Source organism: Chelonia mydas, chromosome 2 (assembly GCF_015237465.2).
Source record: "Chelonia mydas isolate rCheMyd1 chromosome 2, rCheMyd1.pri.v2, whole genome shotgun sequence".
In the NCBI taxonomy this organism is placed as follows: domain Eukaryota; kingdom Metazoa; phylum Chordata; order Testudines; family Cheloniidae; genus Chelonia; species Chelonia mydas.
In genome coordinates, this window is record NC_057850.1 from 62968242 (window position 1) to 62992820 (window position 24579).

The following is a 24579-nucleotide window of genomic DNA, read 5'->3' on the forward strand; positions in this document are numbered from 1 at the left end:
TCTAGGGCTAACATATCTGTTTTCCCAGACCCTCCTGCAGCCATCCAGCCTGACTTTGTCACATATGTTTATCACATATGATTGAAATGGTAATAATACTGACATTTACAATATATGCCTTCAAATTTATGAAAACTATATTTTAGTATCTTCTAAAAAATGTGGTATGTACAGCCAAAACAAAACAAACTTTTCAGGAAAAGTTACTGATTTGGTTGAAATCTTTCTTGTGGCTAGCTGTTTGTTTATGTATGTATGAATGTATGTAGCAGTGTGGTATAGGATTGAGTTCAGCTATTACATCGTTCTCCTAGAAAGGTATAACTATAATATATTAATTTTAACCACGTGAGGCATTAACTGCTTGATATGCGGTAAGGGTTTTGTTTTGTTGAAATCATATTTGTTTACCATAATAATTCTCTCTAACAAAACAAAACTAATATTGATGCCAAAAGTTGTAAAGCAGTCAAATCAGATCGAAATAGAGTAGTAATTTTAAAGTATGTTTGTTCTTGTTTTAAGTGTTTAGAGGTATTTTACTGTAGAATTCTGTGACCAAGAATGATAGACATGACTTTGATTTGGAAATACTATTGGTTGGCTTGCTAAATAGAGGGGAACGTAAAATTTGCACACCTGAGGGCTGCATTAAGAACTTGCTCAGAACTTGAGGACTGTTCTTTGTCTACATAAAAAGAGTTGGACTGCAGCAAATTATGGGTATTTATAAACAAGTGAAACATCCATAAAATACAAACAGGGTATTTGCTGAGCTCTCTCCCTATGTAGTATGCACATTTCAATTAGAAATACAATTTTAAATTACTGATCTTTTGGGGGAAATGTACAATTAAGTTCTGTACATTTTTTTCCTAATTAAATCACACTCTTATTTATGCAAAAAGATTTTGAAATAACCAGTTTTTTTTACCATTTTAAATTATTAAACAGCTTAAAATGTGTTTTCATATTTACTTGCTTCATAAGTTTGCTGAATACATTTTATTACTTCTGCTATCTCCACCAGCTCAATAGTACTCCTCCTTTTGCTTCAACTGAGTGATTTATTTGGTTCTTGTAAGTTTATTCGCTGGAGGCAGTAAAGTTACACAAGTATAATTTTGCCAGCCAAGTTAGGCCTTAACTATTTTATCACTGATAAATCATGAGGCGAGAACACAGTTTGGCTTTCAGATTTCAGGTCAAGTTTGCAGGGCTAGCAGTTCAAAAAGTCTTTTTCATTATAATAAAGACATTTTTTGTCAGTTTTCAGCACAAAGTACACAGTTTAACTGTAGAGGCCAAAAGTATTAATATAATCGATTGGTGGATACGTTTAGTAGTTTGAAAGTTTTTTCAATTAAAGTACCTATAGCCCTAGACACATACTGTACTTGGTCTTCATCTCACTGGCTGGCTATGCCGTAGCAGATTACACAATGTCTATTGAAGTAAGCTTGCTCATCGGTAGGGAAGGCTGCAATCACCATGGTGGTAATGGTCTAATTCTCCTTTTGTTGCTGGCTGTGTGATGGGTGCAGGGGTCTGCTTATGCTTGGTATTTGTGGGACTCATTTAACTGTTCCATGAACATCTGACCCGAATTTGAGCCCAGTCCATGCTGTCTCCAACAAATGGAAGTACAATAAAGAGTTCTTATTTTAACAAATATATTACTTAAAATATATTTAGAAATGGTTGGCATTTGGAAGAAATCTGGAACTCTACCGTAAAGAGCCAATGAAATGTTGTTGCTCTAGATTGGTAAATTATGTATGTTGTTTGCTTAATGTATTGAATATCACAAAATATGTTTATAACCTGTTTCCATCTTACAAACATCAGGAGAGGAACCAGGAGGGGTAGACAAGAGAAAAGCTAAGGCCAAAGGTACTTAATGCTTTTTGTCAGTGAGTTTGGTGCAAATAATTTCTAATGCCTGAAATGCATGAGATTTGCAAACCAGGTAATTGAACTCTGGCTACTAATGCTAGATGTGATGGTTGTCTTTTCAGTTGGAGACGCAGCAAACAAATACCCTCCAAATTATCTCAGTCAGAATTTCAAATTCCATTTATCCATCTGCAGCTAATTTGAGTGCTTTCCTAATGCAGGATATAATTAACTGTAAATCTATTCAAAAACACTTCGTGCAAGTTTTTTGCATGATTTCGCTGAGTATGGCTTACAACTCTGTTATTTCATATTGTGTATGTAGAAAGATACATTTTGAATATATGCCCCGATTTTGCTTTGTCCTTAATCCTCTTCAGTGACATCTTTACTGTTTTCAGATATTTAAGGGATTTATTGATCTTCGGGCAGAAGAGGGACCATTAGGATCATATAATCAGGTTATTTACCGAACATAAACCATAGAATTTCATCCAGTAATTCTTCAGTGTGGTTTAGAAATTAAAGTAGAGTTTAGTGGTTGTTCCTGTTATAATTGGATGCTGTTTCTAGGGTTGTTTGCAATTCTAGTCTTATTTGAAGAAAGATTATTCCCGGCGAATGTATTGCATCTACTACTCTGTACTGGGCAGCCTGTTTGTTGAATGTAACAAACTTTACACCATCATTAGTTATCATTTTTTCCTCTAAGGCTAGAGTACCAAATTATTTTTTTGTTAATTTACAGTGGAAAGATTGTTAGAAAAAATGTCTACTGGGGAAAGCTCTCATGCACATATGAATACTATTTTTTCTTATCCTTGCATGCCAGCTGAAATGTATAGCTTTTGTTTTGCATTGTGTTTGGAATAACTTGTTTTGAAAATATTAATAAATGAGCCATTTAATTACTTGTTGTGTTTGGGTTCTTCCTGAAGAATTGTATGGTATTGTAGTGAAGGAATGTTATGAAATGCCTTTAGTCTTTGTACATCCCGTAGAGAACCTGTTGAGAGGATATATAGTGGCTGAATTATAAGTTTTATGAATTGAAAAAGTATATTCTTTTCAATACAGAAAATGTAATGAGAAGGTACAGGTAATCGGTTAGTAATACACTACATTTACAGCTTTCGCTATTATTTACTCTGGCAAAACCTCCGGTAGGCTTTAAGGGGAGACTTTCCTGAGTAAGAATTGAATATCTGCTTCTGTTAAATTACATAGGTAAAAAATTACTATTGCTTTTCATAGGAAGAGGACCCAGACTAATTTCTTTTATTTGTAGGTGTGAACAGGGCTGAAAGTTAATTACTTTTTTCTATGCTAAACTCATCATAGTAAGCAAAATATTTTTCTAGTTTCTAGGTTTATGTATGAAGTGGAAAGTTATTTTGACAGATATTTTTTTTTTTTTTTTTTGCACAAAGTATGAAAATAGCATCAGACTAACTTTATTTTGCTGAATCACCTTTTCTGCATATTGTTAAGGAAATTAAATATTAAATCCTAATGACAATTGAGGACAAACATTAGTGTAAACCAGGGGTGACCAGCCTGAGAAGGAGCCAGAATTTACCAATGTACATTGCCAAAGAGCCACAGTAATACGTCAGCAGCCCCCCATCAGCTCCCCCATCCCGTTCCCAGTGCCTCCCATCCACCTGCAGCCCCATGGATCAACACCTCTCCCTCCCTCCCCACACCTCCGAATCAGCTGTTTGGTGGCATACAGAAGGCTCGGATGGGGGTGGAAGGAGAAGGAGCAATGGCATGGCAGGCTCAGAGAAGGGGGCGGGAAGGGGTGGAGTGGGGGCAGGGCCTGTGGCAGAGCCAGGGGTTGAGCAATGAGTACCCCCTGGCACATTGGAAAGTTGGCACCTGTAGCTCCAGCCTCGGAGTTGGTGCCTATATAAGGAGCCACATATTACCTCTAAGAGCCGCATGTGGCTCTGCAGCCACAGGTTGGCCACCCCTAAACGTTCCCTCCCCTTTTGAAAATTTCTACCAGTTTCAAATACCTTACAGTAGTATTCCCCTTTTAAAATATAACTGATAATCTTTTTTTGTGTGTGTACTTTCAGTAGTTGAGAAGGCTGTGTTGATCTGCTTTGTTAGCATGTTATCTGAATGTTGCATCATAGTCCTAAGCTACTGTAATTTAAATAAATAAGACAAATTAAGTATGAAAGGGACAATGTCAAGATAAAAATCAGAATAAAAATGTATGTATATTAATGCTATTGATTAAAATGCCAAGATTTTAAAATCAGATTTACCTCTCATGCTGTTCATTTGCGTTTCATTGTACAATGAAACTAGATGGATCAGTTTGGGTTTTTTGGGGTTTTTTACAATCAGTTTCTAGTACTCCCTATTCTGGTTTTAATTCACTAACAGTGTTGTTGTGGTCTCAAACTTTTTCCTATTCAAATTAATTTTTTTTGTAATCTTTGGCGTAACTAAGGTGACAGTGTCCCTAAAGTGTTATGCTATTGATATTAGTTACTGTAAATTTCCTTGCTGATCTATGAGGTTGAAAAATTCATTAGTAGATCTTGTTTTAAAGAAGGTAGTCTTACAAATACAATGCTTTATCATGTAAGATTCAAAGTACCAGGATCAAAGAGGTGTTAGACAAAGTAATTGAAAAGCATGAGTGTTCTGTAAAAGTAAATTAACGGTATCAGGTATAGAAAAGTAGTTTTATTAGTGGATGAAATTGAAAATACAGCAGTTTAATATAAGATGCTTATTTTCTGCATCTGCTCCATGATTTCAGACTTCAGTATTAAACTCAGATCTAATTTGTTTAGTTTTATAAATGTATTAATAGCTTTAAATTGCAATCCTAATTAACAAGTCTTTAGGCATCAAGATATCTTTCTGCATAAATATTTCATTAATTTTGTTATGGGTTAATTAGAATAAAAAGTAGTCTGCTAGCTATGCCAGCATTAGATGGGGGAAAAATAATATGGGTGGTCATCTTAGATTATTCAGGTTTGGAGCTGCAGTTGTCATTGAATTATGCAGATAAGTTGCACAAAATTGTGTTCAATGATCTAAACATTGTGCTCTTAATTAACGTTTTCCATTTTTTAAATGAAAATCTGAAAAGTAAAAGAAGCAATTAAAGAACCACTCAAGAAAATAAGAGAGAGAGAAGCATCCAGGAAGAAGGAAAACAAAGTTGTAGAAAAGAAAAAGAAGGCCATGGAAGGAAAAGTTGCTGACCGAAAGGTTAAGAAAGTTGTTGAGGTGGCTAAATTGAAGAAAGATTCTGACAAGGTTAAAAAAGACAAAGGCAAGGAAAATGAAAAATCAGGAATAGACAAAAATGTGAAACCCAAGGAGACTATGAAGAAATCGGCCACTGAAAAGAAGGTTACCCCTTCTCAAGCAGGGAAAGACACAGTAACTAAAAAGATAGCTAAAATCCCTTCCGGAGTTTCTGAAAATTCAGCAAAGGAAGATGAGAAGAAAAAACAGAAATAGGAGTTTGATGGTGAGAAAAATTCAGTGTATTGGTAACATAATTTAGTGTATTAGTAACAATTTTTCTGAAAAACATTAGTGTGAGTGACGGTTATGCAGACTGCTTATGTGTGTACTTGCATTTGTAAACACACAACAAATATATCTGCTGTGGAGCTCAAATGTGTACATAATGTATTTGATCACAAGTCCTGTACATTAAAAATTGTTGGTATAGCTTTGAAATCTGACTTTTTTCTTTTTTACATAAAATATCAAACCAATCTAACCCTTTAAATATATCTCTTGCTTTGTATTAAAGTTACATTTTTCTTGTAGATATGTGAAGAGTGTAAAAACATTGTGGATCATATGTAGAAGTTTATTAATGTATTATTTAGAGGTCAACCTGGACATTACTCAAGTGTTGAAAATTCCTGTTGTAAGAAACTAATTCTCATTTCATTAGAAGACATGCAAACTAGAAATAGTGTCAAGAAACACATTTGTCAGAGTCTGATGCTTTTATTGAGTGCTGTAATGTTTTTCAATGGTCCTGTGACCGTTTGCTTTGTATTGCTATTACTATGCTAAATTACTGTTGTGTTGGCTTCATCTTTTGTCTGAAACCTTTGTTAGGTCACTATGGGTGAGATTTTCAAAAGTATTCAGCAGTCAAAATTGGGGGCAGATTTTCAAAAGTGCTCAGAAGCCAGCAGCTCCCTTCTCAATGGAAGCTTCTGGGCGCTTACTGCTTTTGAAAATCTGGCCACTTACTGAGATGTCTAAATGGGAGTTGTTGCTTGCTGATCAAATTTCAGGAAGCTAACATTGTACCATTATTTGTATTTTGGCTGGACTGGATTAGAGAACAGACTTGTGTATTGTAGCCACTCATAGAATAGCTTATTCCTACAATAATTCTAAATGTTCTACTTCTATACATTAGCTCACTTTTTGGATTGGTATTTTATTGTTTTATTTTCAGCAATGAAGAGTGAGAAGTATCCAAGAGTCTTATTAATTGGGGTAAATAGGATGTTACAAACTTTCTTCAGAAATAGTGTATTTCAGTATGTTACAAAATCTGTACTTAATTTCTAGTTGGTATATGATAAGAGATACTTATTGTACAAATTCTGATTTTATTGGACAAACAAATAGAATTGATTATATGCTGAATCATTGCACAATAAAATTACAAGAGACTAGAACAAAATCTGAAAATGATACTTGAGGGTCACTGACTATAGTGGCTGGTGGTCCCTAGCAAGGTTTTGGAATTTGACACCGCAGTTCTGGTTCTACCATAAACTGTTCTGTAACCTTGTATAAATTACTTCACTTCTGTCTCTCAGTTGATCCAGTACATATATGCATGCTTAGTTGTATTGAGGCTTAATATTTGTATGTTGCTTTAATACCTTTATATAGTGCTGTGAAGGAAACAATATTTTTGAAAACAAAAACAATGGCAAATACTACAGTACAATGTGACACAATTAGGAGGAATGACATACTGAATTACTTTCTAAATACTGGGAAAATATAAATATAAAGTGTATATATACACACCCGTGTACAGATCAGGGTACATTTTAGATTAACAAAAATGTGGGAGTGAACATAGAAATCTCTCAGAACAGCTCTAAAAAAAATTTTCTAAATCTTCTTTGGAAATGGGACTGGACATCTATTCTTGCATAACAAGCCCAGACTTCTCCTAAATTTAAGTTTCAGTAACAATATTAATACTCTTGTCTCTTACTCCACTGTAATCTGTTGGAAATGAAGATAAATATTTGATAGAGAAACACTTTTCTTGTAATTAGGTACTGGAAGTACTTCTATTGGCAGATTACATCTAGGGTCCCTCCAGTGTCTGGATTGAGGGTGTGTACATCAACATTTTTCTTATATCTGGTAACAGAGAAAAGTACGTCTGGGTGGAGGGAGGTGGAGATTTGATTGTCATATCGTTCTCTAATGCCTCTATCTCTTCCAAGCTCTGAACTGCCATATTACAGTTAACAGTATCAATTACTTTAGATTGCTTTTTTTCTCCTACTGGGAAACTGGAACAGATGTCTCAGTATACATAAAAAATAACTTTTTTTCACTTGCCATAAAAAAAAGTCTTCAAAGTGAACAGAGCAGTTATATTTAAGAATATGTACAAGTATGTATTTTTAAGTTGCACGCATTGAGTGGCATTGAGGAAAAAAGGCAGAATTAACTGTCCCTCATACGCTCCCGCGCCCCCCCCCCCCAAAAAGCCACAAAAACCCCAAACAATCCTCTTATGTCCCAATCTTACAAAGATTATACACACGTGAAGTTCCATTGATTTCATTGGGACTATTCCCATGCATAAAGTTAAGCACGTGTGTAAGACTTTGCAGCCTTGGAACCTTACTTAAGATGCTGTTCTTTGAAAGCAGCTTCATGAGAACTTCTAATGTAGTTCAGACTATCATGTTTCTTTGTAATGGTTAATTCACGTTTTTCTGTGAATTCCAATATGTATATAGTTTTAAATGGAATAAACATACACATACATGGTGTGTGAAAGATCAGTCACTCTGTAATCTAATACATGGGATTGTGTCTCAAAACACATTTCATTAAAATCAAACATCTAAATCCAATGCAGTTGTTACTGTATAAAGGCATGTTTAAGAGCCTGAAACTAAAATGTGTGTACTGTTTCAATCAAGGAAATGATACTTACAAGGAACATCTCAACAGAAGATTGTTCATCATAGTGTACCTTCTTTCTGAAAGATGTTGGTCCTCTGAGCATATTCTGAGGACATTTGGCCTGGTCTACACTGGGGTGGGGTGGGGATCGATGTAAGTTACGCAACTTCAGCTACGTAAGTAGCTGAAGTCGACGTACTTAGATCTACTTACCACGGTGTCTTCACTGCAGTAAGTCGACAGCGATGCTCCGCCGTTGACTCCACCTACGCTTCTCGCTCCAGTGGAGTACCGGAGTCGACGGGAAAGCTCTCGGCGGTCAATTTATAGTGTCTTCACTAGACGCGATAAATTGACCCCTGCTGGATTGATTGCTGCCTGTCGATCCAGCGAGTAATGTAGACAAACCCAAAGGCATGTCTTGCATAAATATGTTGCACTAGAGTGACCCAATCAATCTTATATTTTTTTTATAGAGAAAAAGTCAAATATGCAATATTAATCTTTTAACTCTGGAATTGCTGGTCTGCTACAATCTGTTCATGCTGTTCCATGTAATTTAAAAACACCTGAGCTTTATTAGTATAAAAGGTATGAGTTAAACAATCCTTGTACCACAGTAATTTAAAATATCCCATTAAGTAATATAAAAGTACTTGTTTACATACTTAAAAATGGTTCAGAATAGCCCAGAAATGGTTGTGAAATTAAGGTATATAATGCAGATTTAGTTTTCAGAAAAATTGCTCTAAACAGAATAATAGTAAAAAGGCTGATGGAACTGAAGTGGTGGCTTAAAGTCAATTTTAAAGGGGTATGGTGTAGTTCACTTTGGAGCAACTTGTTTGCGTCCTGACTTCCTATCACATACTTACAGCATATCTGTTGCTCTGTCAGTTTATACTTAAAGAGAAATGGAGAACTTGAAACAACGAAACCAAGACACGGGCACATACTTTAACGTATATTTTATACTCTGTTGATCTACCAAGTTTGTAAACACAGTTGATATTGTGAGAGATCTGAAACTGAGAGTTTGTTTTGGCGTGTGCAACAAGACGACTGAATTGCCGTGGTGTTGGTTTTTTATAAGTGAAGAGGAGTTAGTATGCAGAGTGGTGAACTGCAGCTTTGTTTATTTTTTTTTTTAAAATCAGGCTTCAAATATTTTAAGTACTGACATGTTTCATCTGTGCTTGTAACTATTAGAAAGAAGATCCTACAGAGCTGTTGAAATACTTATAGTTGGTCATTTCTCTATCTTTTGATTGGTGATCATTTAGGCTAAGTTTTTTGTTGAGAATGAATTCAAAAAACCTATACAACATAATCCTGTCTAAAAACACCTAGAATAGAGTTGAGGGAACTAAAGTTCTCACTGCCGCCTCCATTGTTGAGGCCTCAAAAATTAGACTTGTTTGAGCCCTAATGAACGCTGTTCAGGGACTAATGCTGGATTTCATTAATCCTAAAACAAATCTGATGTATAATCAATTTGAAATTTTATGAGTTTGCCATTTTAGGAATGAATGTTTCTATTAATGAGAGAGAGACAATACAATCTGATATGTTTCAATGAGAACAATACAGGAAGCATGTAGACCTTATAGTGTGGTTATTGAATAAGAACTCTGGCTTGTATCTGCTCTCTTATAGAAGAGGAAAATTTATCCTGATTATCAGGATATCCTTGAGAATGTTTTACATCCTAAGATCTCAATCTCTCAATGTGAGTGACTCAGACCTTTCACTTATGCAGTCTAGTTTTAGAAAGTAAGTGGTAAATGTGTATTAGGTACCAATTCTGCACTGGACACCCGAAAGATGGGACTAGGTGATCTTCCCACCTGGAAATTCTGTGACCCTCTTACCCTGGCACTGATCACTGTATGTGTGCATCTCCCTTGTTTTCCATTATGGTGAGATCCAAAGGCACTTACTTAGTTGTACGGCAAGTCTTACTACATTGGGGAAACCTGTGTACCAGAACTCTGTGAATCATAATTTTGCTACAGAATTCATAGACCTGATTTATGGACTGAAGAGAACTAAAGGGTAGATTGCTGAATCTGAAGGCACAGTTAGGCTTGTAGCCTTCTTTACAATTTATTGAGCTATATTTGTGAGCCTAGTCAATTGTTTTATTGCGAGCTATGTGTTATGAAAACTTTTTAGAAGAACTCAAGATAAGACCGCTTAAAAAAATCACGTATCATTTTTTAAATTTGGAAATAGGTGAAGTGAAAAGAAATGTCTGTTTTTATCAGCATACATTACTTTTTCATACTAAACAAAACCCATGAACAGTATTGTGATGTGTTTAAATCAGTGTGGATTTTGTTCAATAAACTTATACCAATGAAAGAAGTTTGGGCATCTTTACCCATTTTTCTAAATTTATGTTTATGTATTCTTCAAATAACCCTCTCAACATGCTTTAGTCTTTGCAGAGAATGTACTGTTAAGGACAACATAGAACAGTACATTGTTTGAGTAAATCCAGGTGCTTATACTGTCCATTTGTTTTAATGATAATATAATTGATTCTCATGCTGATTATCAAGATTATCTCATGCTGCTATATAATTAAATTAAGAGAAAAAAAGCCTAAAGTTAACTTTATAACTGAAAAATGCAGGACTTAAAGAAAGATCTGTCCCAGCACAGCCAACACCAGCTGAATCTGAAGAGTCCATTCAACCTGCAGAGCAGTCATTCGTTAAATCAGGTAAGGTCTCTCACAAACTGTACATGACAACAAAAGTTAAGAAACATTTCAGTTGAATTATGGTCCTTTTGTCTGCGTGGATGTGAAATTACATGACCTCTCATTACAGGTAAAAAAAAATCCCTTCTTTCTGTTGCCAACATTTGCCATTTTACTTCTTAATAGTTGTCAGTTTACTGTAGTAATTCATTCACAGAATATTCAGGAATCACTTTAAGTAACTGTTCTAAAATCAATAAACATTAAAATTCTTAACTGCCTAATTCATACAACAGAAAGCATCTGTAAACATTCTTGACTACAATTTGTATAGTATTGTTCCAGTATATTTTTCTCTAAGAATACAAATGCTGATATGCATATAGATGTAGTAGAGTATGTAATCAAAAATGGGAGCAGATTTGCTGGTTTGAATAGTCTTCAAAGTTTAATTTAACACTTGCTCCACCAAGTGTTACATGAAGGTAGTACAATACATAAAAATGTACATAAACGCTGTCTCTTATGATTTCATTGCTCTCCTGGTTAGAGGACAAAATATCCAAATATAGAATTTAAGTTTGTGACTTGGAAAAAGGCATAAAACTTGTTTTTTAAATTAGAACAACATTTTTAAAAATTGTTTTTATAACATATATAATAGTTTATACTGGGAGTTCATATTTGGCTCAACTGCTAGAACAAAAGTGTGGAAACAATTGTAAACTCATCATTAATGCCCCTTTATATAAATATTAATAATGTTGCTGCTGCTATTATTATTTGTATTGCAGTAATACCAAGAGGCCACCAAACTAGGCTCAGGACCACACAGTGGTTTGCACTGCACACACACACACCCACCCACCCCAAAAAGAGGTATTTTCTTTTTGTAATTTAAATGCTTTTTGTGTGTTTGCAATATTTTAAGCTCAATAACTGGGCAAAGTTTGATCAGTGTTACATATTTTAAGCATTCAGTACTTATGTACTACTCAAGTACTTGTACTTATGTTCAGAATCTACCTTCAGGAACAGATTTCCTGCTTAAAACATCACAAAGATTAAAACCCAGTCCTACGCAGAATTCAAGGAAATAAAGACCTAATTTTACAAGTGCTTGCTAGCAAGTATTACTTACTACCAGCAACAGTGCATGGATTGGACTCTAAAAACCGATTTTCTGCATCTTTTTTCTGTCCCTTGAGAAAGCACATCCTATTGAATATGTGCATAGGACTATACAGAATGAGTTACGAATGTAGGGCATATTGTTAATAAACTGGAAATTAAGAGTCTGTGCTAAAAAAGCCGAATTATTTTTCTTGTACCACAATTGATAAAATTCAGAGTTTTTAAATAGTAATTTCCATGTTTTCTGCAGATACCAGCTATATGCACTTCATCCAAACATTCAAACGTTGCTGGTTTTCCTACAGCATTTAATTTTGCTATACAATTCATTTAAAAGCTGAGTTAATAATTTTCAATTTCCCACACTGATTTTAAGTGATCTGAATGCATGAACTGCATAAGTGTCCAAAGTATTATTACGCAAATTAACTATTTTGAGTGGTCCTTTCTGCAAACATGTATAGTACCTACTTGGTGTAATAATAAATATAAATATTAATATTATAAATTGATTTATATTTAATATTAATAGAACAACTTAATCCTACAATTTTGTATTAAATAATTTCTATCCTATGTCTATAATCTTATCAGAAGAAGCACCCTATGGAAACAAACATCTGGTGTGTTTTCTAAATTCCTGTGTCGGAAACGTTAACATTTGTCTTCAGTGTTTATAATTTATTTAATCTAAAAAGCATATTAAAATCATTTATCTAAATTGAATTGAGTACAGTTTGGTATATTCCTTTAAGCAGTTATTCTCCCAGTGTCTGTAAATCCATTGTTGTCACTTACTCTTTTTGAAATTCTAAATTCAAGTATCTAATTATATAATCTTAAATTTATCTGACACTTCCCTCTATATAGTGTAACTTTTTTGCTGCTGAATAAGGGATTAGAAAAAGAATAGTCACTATTTGGACCGCATATATAATAGTCTTACTATTTTAAATTAATATTGATAATGGAAGAGAGTTTTATGGAAACTTTGAAAATGAGTTCTGTGGTTTGTTTTTAAAATCTTTGTAATAGACATCAGTATTTAAAAAAAGAAATCTATTGGTAATACTTTATTTATAAATAGTACTTTACCTACTTTAAGCATTAAAGATTACACCCATTCCATTTTTCTTGGCTCAGACAAATTCTTCAGTTTGAGCCACTGTGAACTAGGCTCTGGACAAGGACTAAAAGACTTCCTTTCTGAAAAATTAGTCCATTTTACGAGTAATATTTTAATTTGTTGAGAAGCTCAGGTAGCTCAAGCTGACATAAATTTATGTAGTATATGTTCAGTGTGTGTAAAACTGAAGAGCCAGAAGGCATTTAAGGGTCACTGTTTTTTACAAAGACTTATTAGTTGCCATTTTGTTTACCTTTATCTTTGAATTTCAGATCCAGAAAAAGATTCATATAAGGATTAATAAACTGGTATTTTCTTCCATATCTCATTGTGTGTGTGTGTGTGTGTACACTTCATAATAGGAAATTAAATCTTTCTTCAATTGATAGAAATATACTGTTCCAAAATTTCATATTTAAAACCCAGGACCTATTTTTCTGGAACTTACAATGATTACCTCTTAGGGCATTCTGCACCAAAATTTTTAAAATTATGCTCCAAAAAATTAAAAATTCTACATACAGTAGTTTAAAATTCTGAAAATTTTATCTGTCAAATAAATGAAGGCTCCAGCATGACATTGTGGATCACAGGACACTGGCTGCATGGAGGTGGGAGATACTGTGCAGCTCCCCCCACCCTGGGACACAGACTCAGCGATGAAGCTGCACCCAATCCTGACGTAGTGCAAGGACAGGGCCCTGCCCCGGAAACACCACAGAGCCCTGCCTCTCCATTTCAAGTATGGAGGGACTTCGTATGGGGGGGATCCAGGTGCAGCTGGTTGGTGCTTGGTAGAGTGAGGATCCAGGTGCGGGGAGGGGGTTCTGGGTGAGGTTCAGTGGAAGAGTCTGGGTATGAGGGGGGTTTGGATGGGGGAACAGCTCCCTGTAGTGATCCCTCCTCTTGCAGCTGAGGCGCGATGGGCGCAGGAAGCGCGGGGGGAGTGGGGGAAGGAGGGTTTGCAGAGTTTCCTACAGCCAGAGGAGAAATCTGGGGTGAGTCTGACATAGCCCCGGATACTGAAGGGCAAGATTAAGTCCTGTCCTTCCCAGCCCAGTTGGGACTAGGAGCTGAGCCCGGTGCAGGGTAGGAGCCACCAGCTGGTTCTTCCCCAGTCCCGTCCCATACCCCATGGTGATTTACCTCTTTGGCAGCTGCCCTGGACACCTGAAGCATACTGCTGGGGAGGGTCTTATAACTGCTCTTGTGGCTTCCCTGTCAGAAAGCCATTTTTCGGCGGGGAAGCAAAGAAATCTGCAGGGGACATAAATTCTGCACATGCGCAGTGGTGCAGAATTCCCCCAGGAGTAAATCTGGTGACTGTCAAACACTCAACCTTCCTTCCAGCATTTGTATATTGTAAGAAGAAATGGTATCTTTAGTAACAGTGTAGGCCAAATTTTCAGTGCAGGAAGATGTTATTGTGTATAAACCATTGCAGACTCAACATAGGTTTTCAGAGCTTGATATTGGGAGGGGGGAGAGATAGCTCAGTGGTTTGAGCCTTGGCCTGCTAAACCCAGGGTTGTGAGTTCAATCCTTGAGGGGGCCATTTGGGATCTGGGGCAAAAATTGGGGATTGGTCCTGCTTTGAGCAGAGGGTTGGACTAGATGACCTCCTGAGGTCCCTTCCAACCCTGATATTCTGTGATTCTATGTCTTCGTTAAAATTGGGTATTTTTGTATTTACCTAGTAGTTGCGCACCTACCTGGCCACATGCTTCTGTGAATTTCTGGTTTAGCCTGTGCACATTAAGTATTTGTAACTGAGTTACATGTACACAAATGAGCAGTTGCACATATCTAACTGTAGTAATCAGTTTCTGTCTCTATCACATGAAAGAGATGATAAAGGAAGCAATAAATAATATGGACATGGCATATTTTTTCTCATCAAGACACCTTTGAAAGCTCAGTTTGATAATACAGTATGTATTGCTGTTTATCACCTCTTCTTTTTTTTGTGTGTGGGTAGTGTCTTAAATTAGAGCCCCGTAAATCTGAGAGGTGAAATAAAGTTAAGACTTACAAAACAATGTCCTTGAAGGCGCATGTGTGCATGCACGCATACATACACTTTCTTTTAGCAGGCTTGTCTTTTAACTCCTGTAGTACTGCTTTGGAAAATATTCTGTATTCACATCTTATTTATGGAGCTATATAATTGCTGGAAGGAGAACCAATTATCTGAAGCAATTTTTAAAACCAGGTGTGTGGGGGAGCGTGAGACAAAGGTTTAATCATAAATAAATGGGTCAGAAATGGGACCGTTGTGTGTAATGTGGCATGAACTGCTTGAGAAGTCTTAACAGTGGAAAAATTGACACCACTTACCTGTTGTTTTTACAAAACAAAAACCCCACTGACTTGGATAGTATTTTGCTATCCCTACAGCATGACACACACATGACATTGCCCATAAGGTAAGAGTGTTTTATTTAAGAGATTAAAATAATGTGGTGGGTTTTAGAACCATAAAACGTAATAGTGGGTCAGGTAAATTACAGAGTTTTACTGCTACTTGAAGTAGTTCAGTTTTTTTCAGTGCCTGCCATTTTTATTTTTAAAAGTTGTGGGGGGTGATTTTTTTTTCTTTTTTCTTGTGTATGTTTATGTTTATATAGGTTAACACCAGAGAGTTCTTGGTGATTACTATATGGCAGCTGGAATGCAACTATCTGAAATCACTCGAGATACTGTCACTTAAAGTTGTACAGAAAAGTTGATGTTCATGACATACTAAAAAGCATAAAGCAAATGCTTTCAATTCATCTTCAGTGAAATTGCTAGAAGTCTGGCAAAGGTGTTCATTTTTACTGTTTAAAAAAATGCAACCTATTTTATCTCATCCCCTACCTCCAATCCAAGTAATTACAGAGGTGATAGGAAAACTCTACAATGATCTAATGAGGTCAAGGAATTGCTTTACTGAACATGTCCATCTTTTTACTACAAACTAACTAATTGCAACAGTTTCAAAGTGCAAACTTTGTTATCCTTTGCACCTATCTTTGACATATTTTATAACCCATTTAGAGCACAAGAATGTTGAAGCAGAACTGGAAGAGGAAATTCAGGCCATTCTTCATGAAGCACTCCATTCACAAGCTGGTATGAATTCAGACTTCGCAGTCACTGGAGAATTTATAAATAGCACAACAGACTAGACAAATTTGAGAGAGATTCTTGATGATAATGTACTGTATTTCCTTTCTACTGTATGTGAGAGGATAGCCAACAAGTTGTTAACGCCCAGGTGGTCTAGGGAACAAAGCCCGATAACTGGCCTGATTTTTCAGAGGTTCTGAGTACCTGTCGCTCCCATTGACCAGTATACAAATAATGTTTCAAAATGTTACATCTTGACATAGCAAGAGAGGATACGGATGGTGTCATCTGTCACTGGTTCTCTCTCCTAGCTGTTTCTCCAGTGGATCAATGTACAGGCATTTTAGAAGTTCATTCTGATAATGGTTAAGACCCTACTTATTTGGGGGAATGTCTAAGAACTCCTCGAGATAAATTTGAATGTGGATTATTGGAAATTTAATTCAGCAGGTGCTGGGTATGGTGTTTACATCCTCTGTACTTATTAATCAGGAGAGAGGCATGAGGAAGGTGCAGAGGAAGGATTAAATGACGAGCATGAGGAAGGTGCAGAGGAAGGATTAAATGACGAGCATGAGGAAGGTGCAGAGGAAGGATTCAATGATGAACGGCAAGAGAAGGATGAAGTATACCAAGAAGCTTTTGAAATTCCTACAACCGATGACCTTTATGGAGCTTTAGAAGATGAAATACCTGAAGTATCTGAAATACTAAAACAAATTCAGGAAGGTATCTGAACCAATTAAAATATTTCTAGCTGATTCTTATAGAAATAGTAAGAGCTAATACAATGGAACTTATCTAAGTGTAACAAGACAGAAATTCTCATTGAAGTTTTTAGGGCCTTTGTTTTGTGACAGGCCGGTTACTATGTTTGTGTGTACAAACCATTAACTGAGAACATAACTGGCAAATATTCACAAACAAATACGCCTTTGTTCACCTACGGGAGTGTACATTGCAATTTATGAAGTGCATGTAGTGCATGCCTTTTAAGAGTGTGATTCCATCTAAATTTCAGTTTGGTGTAGATATGTGACATGTTAAATCTCAGCAAAAGCTATTCCCAAATATAAATATTTCGTAAATCAAAACAAGATTAACGCATTTTAATTCATAGCATATTAATTAATCCTATTGTTTTGTTTGTTTTTAACAAGATTATTTTTTGATTGCTTTAGATTTTCTTTCTTCTACCTACACATTTTTATTATATTCTCCAAATGGTCTTACTGTGGAAACTTAGGGGCTGTGCTGAAGCCTATTTGAAATTTGACTCTGTCATTACTTAGTTTTATGTGTGTGTGTGTGTGTGTGTGTGTGTGTGTGTGTAAAATCTCACTCACATTCTCTCACTCACTCACGCGCACACACACACACAATTGAAAACACTTCTTTCATTTTTGTCTCTCAGAAACTGACAATCTTGATCAGGTAGAAGAGCATGGAGTAGGTGAGCCTGAAGCGGTTGAAATTCCTGGTATGGCTCTTTTTTTCTTAACTCCATAATACTGGTGTTTTTTGCTATACTGCTAAAAATAAAAACAGAAAAGCTAAATAGAAATCACTGAACTAATCTAGAGTTGTGATTTTAAAAACACTTTGTACTGCTCCAAAATCTTTATATTGTTGTCTAAGGTATTTGAATCCTTTGAATGGACTAAGAGGTTTGCAATTTAAAATTAATAGTGTAAGGGAAGAATTTTTGTAATCACAAAAAAGTATCTGTCTTCAGTAGTGCAAAAGCTGCAGAAAGACTTGGTGCATTCAGCGTATGCCCCTGGCTGTCTAGAATATGTATTTGACAGTAAAATTCCACAAAGAATATGTCTTTTTCACATATGGACAGACTAAAAAGACTAGGAAAAGATCTCTGGTTGGATATTCTAAAAGTAAATGCATTGCTTTTCGAGTAAGGTTTTATGTATTAAGAGTTTTAGTATCTTATTTAGTTTATTTTAAATCAGTAAACAAAGGGGTAATAATAAAGCAAAAGAGAATTTTAAAAAAATTATTATCCATAGAAGTAGACTTTCATTATGTTATTTCCATTAATGCTGTCAACAGCAAGCTTTGCTCTCAAGACTCCTGCCTCCATGACTGTTTGGTGAAAACCTGACTTGCCATGCAAGTGACAGTTTTGTATGGAGACTATTATCCCAGAACCCTTTAACCAGGTAGCTGATTCACTAAGCAATATTGACCTTGACCTCAAAAAATATTTGAAAAATATAGCCAAAAATGGTGGTGTCCTGTCATTTAACTGACTGTTCTTAATGGTATAATGAAAACTTTTTTCCCCTCTTTCTGTGGTACATCATAGATTAATGTACAATTTCCCATAATCTTGTCTCCCTATTCTTGAACAAAGATGTATTAGTCACCAGACCAATGCTGACTTGATTTTTTTCTATTGTTTAGTTGTAATGGTTCTCTATGTATGTTGATAGACAAGAGTGGTGGCAGAATTTGTAAGTGAGCTGTAAATGGGAGGATTTTATTGTGATATGGGCATCCTTATATAACGATAAAAAGTTTGGAATCCACATTTTTTTGAAAAGTTTACTTCTGTGGATAATTTTTTTTAATTCTCTTTTGCTTTATTGTCCCTTTTTGTTTACTGATTTAAATCAACTAAATAAGGTACTAAAACTCATAATACATAAGACCTTAGTCAAAGAGCAGTGCATTCACTTTTAGTATATCCAACCATAGGTTCCTTCCTTCCTCTTCTTAGTCTATCAGTGTGTGGAAAAAAACATATGTTCTATCTGGAATTTTACTATCAAACATACATGAGTCCAACCACACAGGTTCAGTTGCAGGGCCTTAGTTTGTTCATTCTCAGCCAGTTGCCCCTATGTACATGGAGAAGTTGGGGGTTATTTGCAGTGGTTGAGAGCCAGAATATTGTCACCCATTAAAATATCAGAACATTAAATATGAAAAAACAGCAAATGTCTTCCTTTACAGATCCATATGAATATTACATGGATTTAGAAGAGCCAGCATATGAGTCAGAAGTTCCAGGTTTGTAAACTATTAAAAAACCTCTCATTAAAAATTATTTGTATATGTTACATATGGTATTCAGGTTTGTAGTCTCAAGTAGTTTGGCATAATAAACAGTTTTTGGTGTATGTTGGAAATGTTAGTCTGTAATGAGGAATGGGCAAATCTGGGTGTGGCTTTGGTTTTGCAAAACAGCAGTTCTGTTTAATTTTGGTAAGTGAAAAAAATTTAGGTCACCACTGGTGAAATCTATGCCTCATTGAAGTCAATGATAAAACTTCCTGGCTTCACTGAAGTTAATGGATTTCACTCCATGTGTTCTGAATTTTTTTAACCTGTAAGGAGTTTCCTGTGCTCACTTGTGACTCTTAAACTGGAGTAACTATAGATCTTTAGATTTTAAGGTCAGAAGGTACCATTATGATTATCTAGTTTGATCTCATGCATAACACAAGCCATACAATTTCACCCATAATTCCTGCACCAAGCCAAATAACTTCTGATTAAACTAGAGCAGCCTTTTAAACGGACATCAAATCTTGATTTAAAGTCTATAAGAAAATCCACCACATCCCTTGGTAAATTGTTTCAGTAGTTAATTACCATCACTGATAAAAATTTAAACCTTATTTTCCCATTTGAATTTGTTTAGCTTCAGCTTTCAGCCATTGTTAAATTTAAGATCCCCCTGCTATAAGAAATCTTCTTCCCCTGGAGGTAGCTACAGATTGTGATTGTTTCTCCTTAACCATCACTTTGATAAATTAAATAGACTGAGCTTCTTTAGTCTCCCACTTTAAGGCAGGTTTTCCAGACTCCAAATCATTCTTGTAGCTCTTTCCTGAACCATTTCCAATTTGTCAGCATCCTTTTCAAAACATGGAAACCAAGACATTTCATTACAATAATGGAACACAGGAACATAGTATTCCAACGGATGCTTTATATGCAGGTAATACCACCTCTCTACTCCTAACCTATATTGCCCTCTTTATACAGCCAAGGATTGTGCTAGCCCTCTTAGTCACAGCTTTGCACTGGGAGTTTGTGTTCAATTGGTTATACACCATGACCCCTAAATTCCTTTAGAGTTTCTGTTTTCCAGGATATACTCCCTCATTTTGTAAGTCTGACCCACGATTCATTGTTCCTCGTATTATCTTTTGCATCTGACTATATTAAATGTTCAAGTGAGTCCAGTTTACTACACAGTCCCAATCCCTTTATTATTAATGACCTGTCCTTATTTACCACTTCACCAATCTATGTTTAACCTGCAAACTTTATTTGTAAAGATTCTATGTTTTCTTCCAGGTCACTGATAGATAGCACTAGGACTAGAGCAGATCCATGCCAGACTACACTAATAGTACCCCCAGTTGATGAGTCCTAATTAGTTATTTTTCAAATGTCAGCCAGTTTTTAATCCATTTAGTATGTGCTAAGTTGTATTTGTTTAGTGCTATTTTTTTAATCAGAATGCCATTTGACTTAGACTTCTGCAAGTCATGGGGTACTAAGTATATTGTGTCAACACAGTTATCTTTATCAACCAAACATGTTCTCATCTAAAAAAATATATAGTTTGCAAAACAATATCAAGTTCATAATTCTATCTTCCCTTTCACCTTGAAATAATTCTTACCCTGTTTCTGAGACCACAAGGAAAATGAAAAATAATAGCATACATTTTTTAAGATCATGTATAGTATATGTAGAAACATTATTTTGATTAAATGCAAAAATCTGTTGCCCTAATTCTTGGAATACTATTTGCTTTATAGTTGTAAATACAGCTCCCTAGGCCCCAGTCCTGCAAATACACACGTGCTTCATTTGACTTATGGAAATAGTCCCACCAAAGACAACGAGACTACCCACATGCTTAAAGTTAAGCACGTGTATAAATGTTTCCAAGACTGGGGATTCCTATTGTAGATTGTGGATGTGTGGTTTTATAAAACAGTATTCAGTCGTTAAACATAATGTTGCATGATTACAAATACTATTAGTATTAGTATCTGGAATATAATTGGAGTGGAGCTAAATGTTTACTCTTGGGGTATTTTGGTTACTGCTGTGTTCCTTGGCTATTTTATGCCCGATTAATCTAAACAAAGCAAGTAAATATATCTTTCTTTTTAGATAACACTGAATTAGCACAGGAAGATGCTCTTGAACATCATGGAGGTACTGTAAAAGAAAACTTTTTCCTTTTCATACCATGTGGTTAAAAAGCTACATTTCAGTTGGGGGGGGGTGCCTTTCTTCCTACAATTTAAGGACTTCATCAACTTTTTGATGATGCCTTACATTTATATTATAGTTTCCATCCTGCAGGATTCCAAAGCACTTTATAAACCTAACTTGTATGTGATGTAAAAGTAATGCAGCTGCCCCTGTAATGGGGCCACATGAGTGGAACACTATCTTGCTCAGAACATGCATGTGGGAAAGACAGAAACTAGAATGGCTCTTAAGTAGCAGGCAACAACTTTATTAACTTAATACTGGGTAGGGGCAATATCTACCCATTGGTAGGGCCCTACCAAATTCACACAGCCTCCAGCATGTAACTTGATCCCAGCTACACAGTAGTGAGTGCCACTAGCTACCCATTCATGAATTACCCTGCAGAAGAACACCAGCAGATTCTCTAGTCCCAGACTTTTGCTCAAAAATGTGCATCTCTTATTGCCCAGCACTCTACTGGACAGTGCAAGCTCATAGAAAGTGTCATTTCATCAAAGGAAAATGACATGCACCAGTTTTGTTATCCTATGTGTGAATCACTGGGATTCACAAAGCCTGAATTTGGTGCCTAGGCTTCCTATATAATGAATGTGGAGAGACTGGCCCTTCAGAATGGGATTCACAAAAGTCAGTACTCTAGTCAGCTTCTCACCTAACGTAGCCAAAGGAAGGTGCCAAGCTGAGATGTGTGTGCTAAGCTCTTCCCTCTAGGTGCGTAAATCTGGGCTACAGGGAGGCACCTCTGTCCGCTTGGGAAACCCTCTCTTGGTGTTAGGTGGTTATGCTGTTTTAGTGAGAAGCTGGGGTGGGGTTTAGGTTGGGTGACAGTGTCCACACTGGGCTAGAGATGAAAAAGAGAGCATGAGAATGACACTGTAGCATGATGTTTGGAGCACTCACCTGGGAGGTGGAAGGCCCAGGATCCAGTCCCTCTGCTCCAATGATTTTTTTTTTTTTTTTTTAATTATTTCTCCACGGGGTGGATAAACGGCTTCAACAGGAAAAACTGGGGAAGCCCCCACATCAGAATATCCCATAGTCGAGAGGCTATGGCACTTACTTGAGAGGTGGCAGATCCCAGTTCAAATCTCTTCTCCCCGCAGGTGAAGAAGGGACTTGAACCAGGGTCTCCCACATCCCAGGTGAGTACTGTAACCACTGAGCTAAAAGTTATGAGGAAGAGCTTCCTCCCCTCCCCTTCCCACAGCATTTTGTGTAAGCTTCTCTATGTGGGCCCAATCCAGTAGGTGAGTTTTCAGCACGCATACCAGATTGGGCACTGCAGGTAAGTTAGTCAGAGGAATGCGTATATTTTCTTGGTTCAGGCATTGCTGTGGAGTTTAGGTGCCTGGACTCATGACATGGGTTGCAATGTGCATGCTCACAGGCAGAAACATAGGCACTTAAGGAAATTTTACTGCAAACACTTAAATGCTAAGTGAGTTTAGGTTCCTGCAGGGTCCCAGGGATAGCTGAGCACGGATTTGTGAATCCTGTTGTTGCCTGATTCTGGGATTTAGGCACCTGAGGTGGCAGTTAGGCACATAAGTCCTTTTGTGAATCTTGTTCTAAATTGTTAGGGGTATTCTATTTTTAGAATAACATGTTAATTTGTTTGCATTTAAATTGAGCTTTTCTTTTAGTACTTACTGATATTGCTTAAATTTGAAATAAATACTCAGTGCCCATCTAACGTACTGGGTACCTTTCCAAAATTTTAAAATTCACATCATCAGCAACACATTAAACCTCGGTATAATAAATAGCCAATTCTTAAAGTTCTAATTGCCGTTGCCCAACAGCAAAATAATAATAAAGCCTTTTAGTCAATTAGCCTCTTTCCTCTCCAAAGACTTCAAAGAAGAAATAGCCCTTGAATTATGTACAAAGGTAGCAAATTTGGCTTGACCAAATAATTGTATAAAACTATCCTGCATATCAACGATAATTGTCGTGAGTATTTATCTCTGTTTGGGTCAATGTGCTGAAATCTAACTTTGATCTCATCTGGTTGAATGGAAAAATACTTTTTGAACTTTCACTTTGTCAAAATTCTCTTGATTAGAATTTTTTAATGAGACATTTATGGGTCCGGTTATATAGTTGTTCCATGTGTGGAATTCCCATTGACTTCAATAAAGGCTCTGTGTGTATGTGGAGCTGCTGCCCAGTCAGGCCCCAAAACTTTACTGGGCAAAGCACTTGAATGCGCTGCATTGACTAGATGAGCTCATTTCCAACTCTAACACCTACACTTAGCAAATGTGCTACATTTCTATGATGCTTTGCTAAATCAGACCCCAGAACTTTTGATTAATATTAATTCTTCTGTTTTTTTAGAACCAAGTTATGGAGAAGGGACTGAGACCCAGGATACAGGTAGAGATCTAATACTGTTATATTGGACATGTGGGAAGATATTTCGGCTCTTAAACAAATGTCATTAAGGTGGAGTTAAAGCTGAAAATAAATACCAATTAAATCAAATACTATAGTATCTTAGTTTAAATGTAATTGAGCATTAGATAATTGTTAGTTAATGCTCCCCAAACAACCTTAATTTCAGCCTACAATCCAGCTATATTACAGTGTGGAATCTGGGTCATGTCAGAAAGTTACAAATACCTTCTGTGGCCTATTCAGTCAGAATATACTTTGGGTTGTGGAAAAGATGGATTATGCTCTTCAGCTAATGGTGGTTATAATGGGACATTAGTTTTGAATAATATTTTGAGGATTATCACCTCCACATGTGTTTTTTTAGATAGTATCCTCAAAGGATTTTCACTCTTGAGGTCTGACCCAGTGAGAGACAGGTTGGGAACTTCTCTAGCTCAAAGCTTCTTGGGGGGCTCCCTCGGATAGCTGTGATGTGATAGTTTAGCATTGCTCCCCTTGACCTACTGGTTGTGTGCTGCCCATTGCCACTACCATAGCCCTAGAACCTTCCGGGCCTTTGCTTATTGACTGCAGTTAGGCAAGGAGCCTACAGGACCTGCAATCAAAATCATCTGGAGCTGTCACTAGTGGCTCTGCTTTGACCCATTGATCCTGCTTTCAGTGCTGGATGTCCTTTGTTGGTGTCTCTACCTTCTTGGCAACACCAATAAGTTAAGTTTGTTTATTTTGTTTGGATGCAGTGTGTTATATTCAGGAATATGAA

The 24579-nt window shown here is 36.2% G+C and overlaps 2 protein-coding genes across 2 annotated transcripts in view; both read left to right on the forward strand.

Annotated features, from left to right (window-relative positions):
• LOC122461315 (aspartyl/asparaginyl beta-hydroxylase-like) overlaps positions 1-6343 on the forward strand; it is a 73231-nt gene extending 66888 nt beyond the window's left edge. The window contains exons 5-6 of the mRNA XM_043539581.1: positions 1849-1893; positions 5018-6343. Of these exons, the coding sequence (XP_043395516.1) occupies positions 1849-1893; positions 5018-5394 (422 nt within the window). The 3' untranslated portion in view covers positions 5395-6343. The remainder of the gene's footprint in view (positions 1-1848; positions 1894-5017) is intronic.
• Positions 434-24579, forward strand: part of LOC102937266 (aspartyl/asparaginyl beta-hydroxylase) — a 125827-nt gene continuing 101681 nt past the window's right edge. The window contains exons 1-9 of the mRNA XM_043539580.1: positions 434-460; positions 3258-3264; positions 10712-10801; positions 16080-16154; positions 16644-16880; positions 17566-17631; positions 19125-19181; positions 21309-21353; positions 23757-23795. Coding sequence (XP_043395515.1) covers positions 449-460; positions 3258-3264; positions 10712-10801; positions 16080-16154; positions 16644-16880; positions 17566-17631; positions 19125-19181; positions 21309-21353; positions 23757-23795 — 628 coding nt within the window. The 5' untranslated portion in view covers positions 434-448. The remainder of the gene's footprint in view (positions 461-3257; positions 3265-10711; positions 10802-16079; positions 16155-16643; positions 16881-17565; positions 17632-19124; positions 19182-21308; positions 21354-23756; positions 23796-24579) is intronic.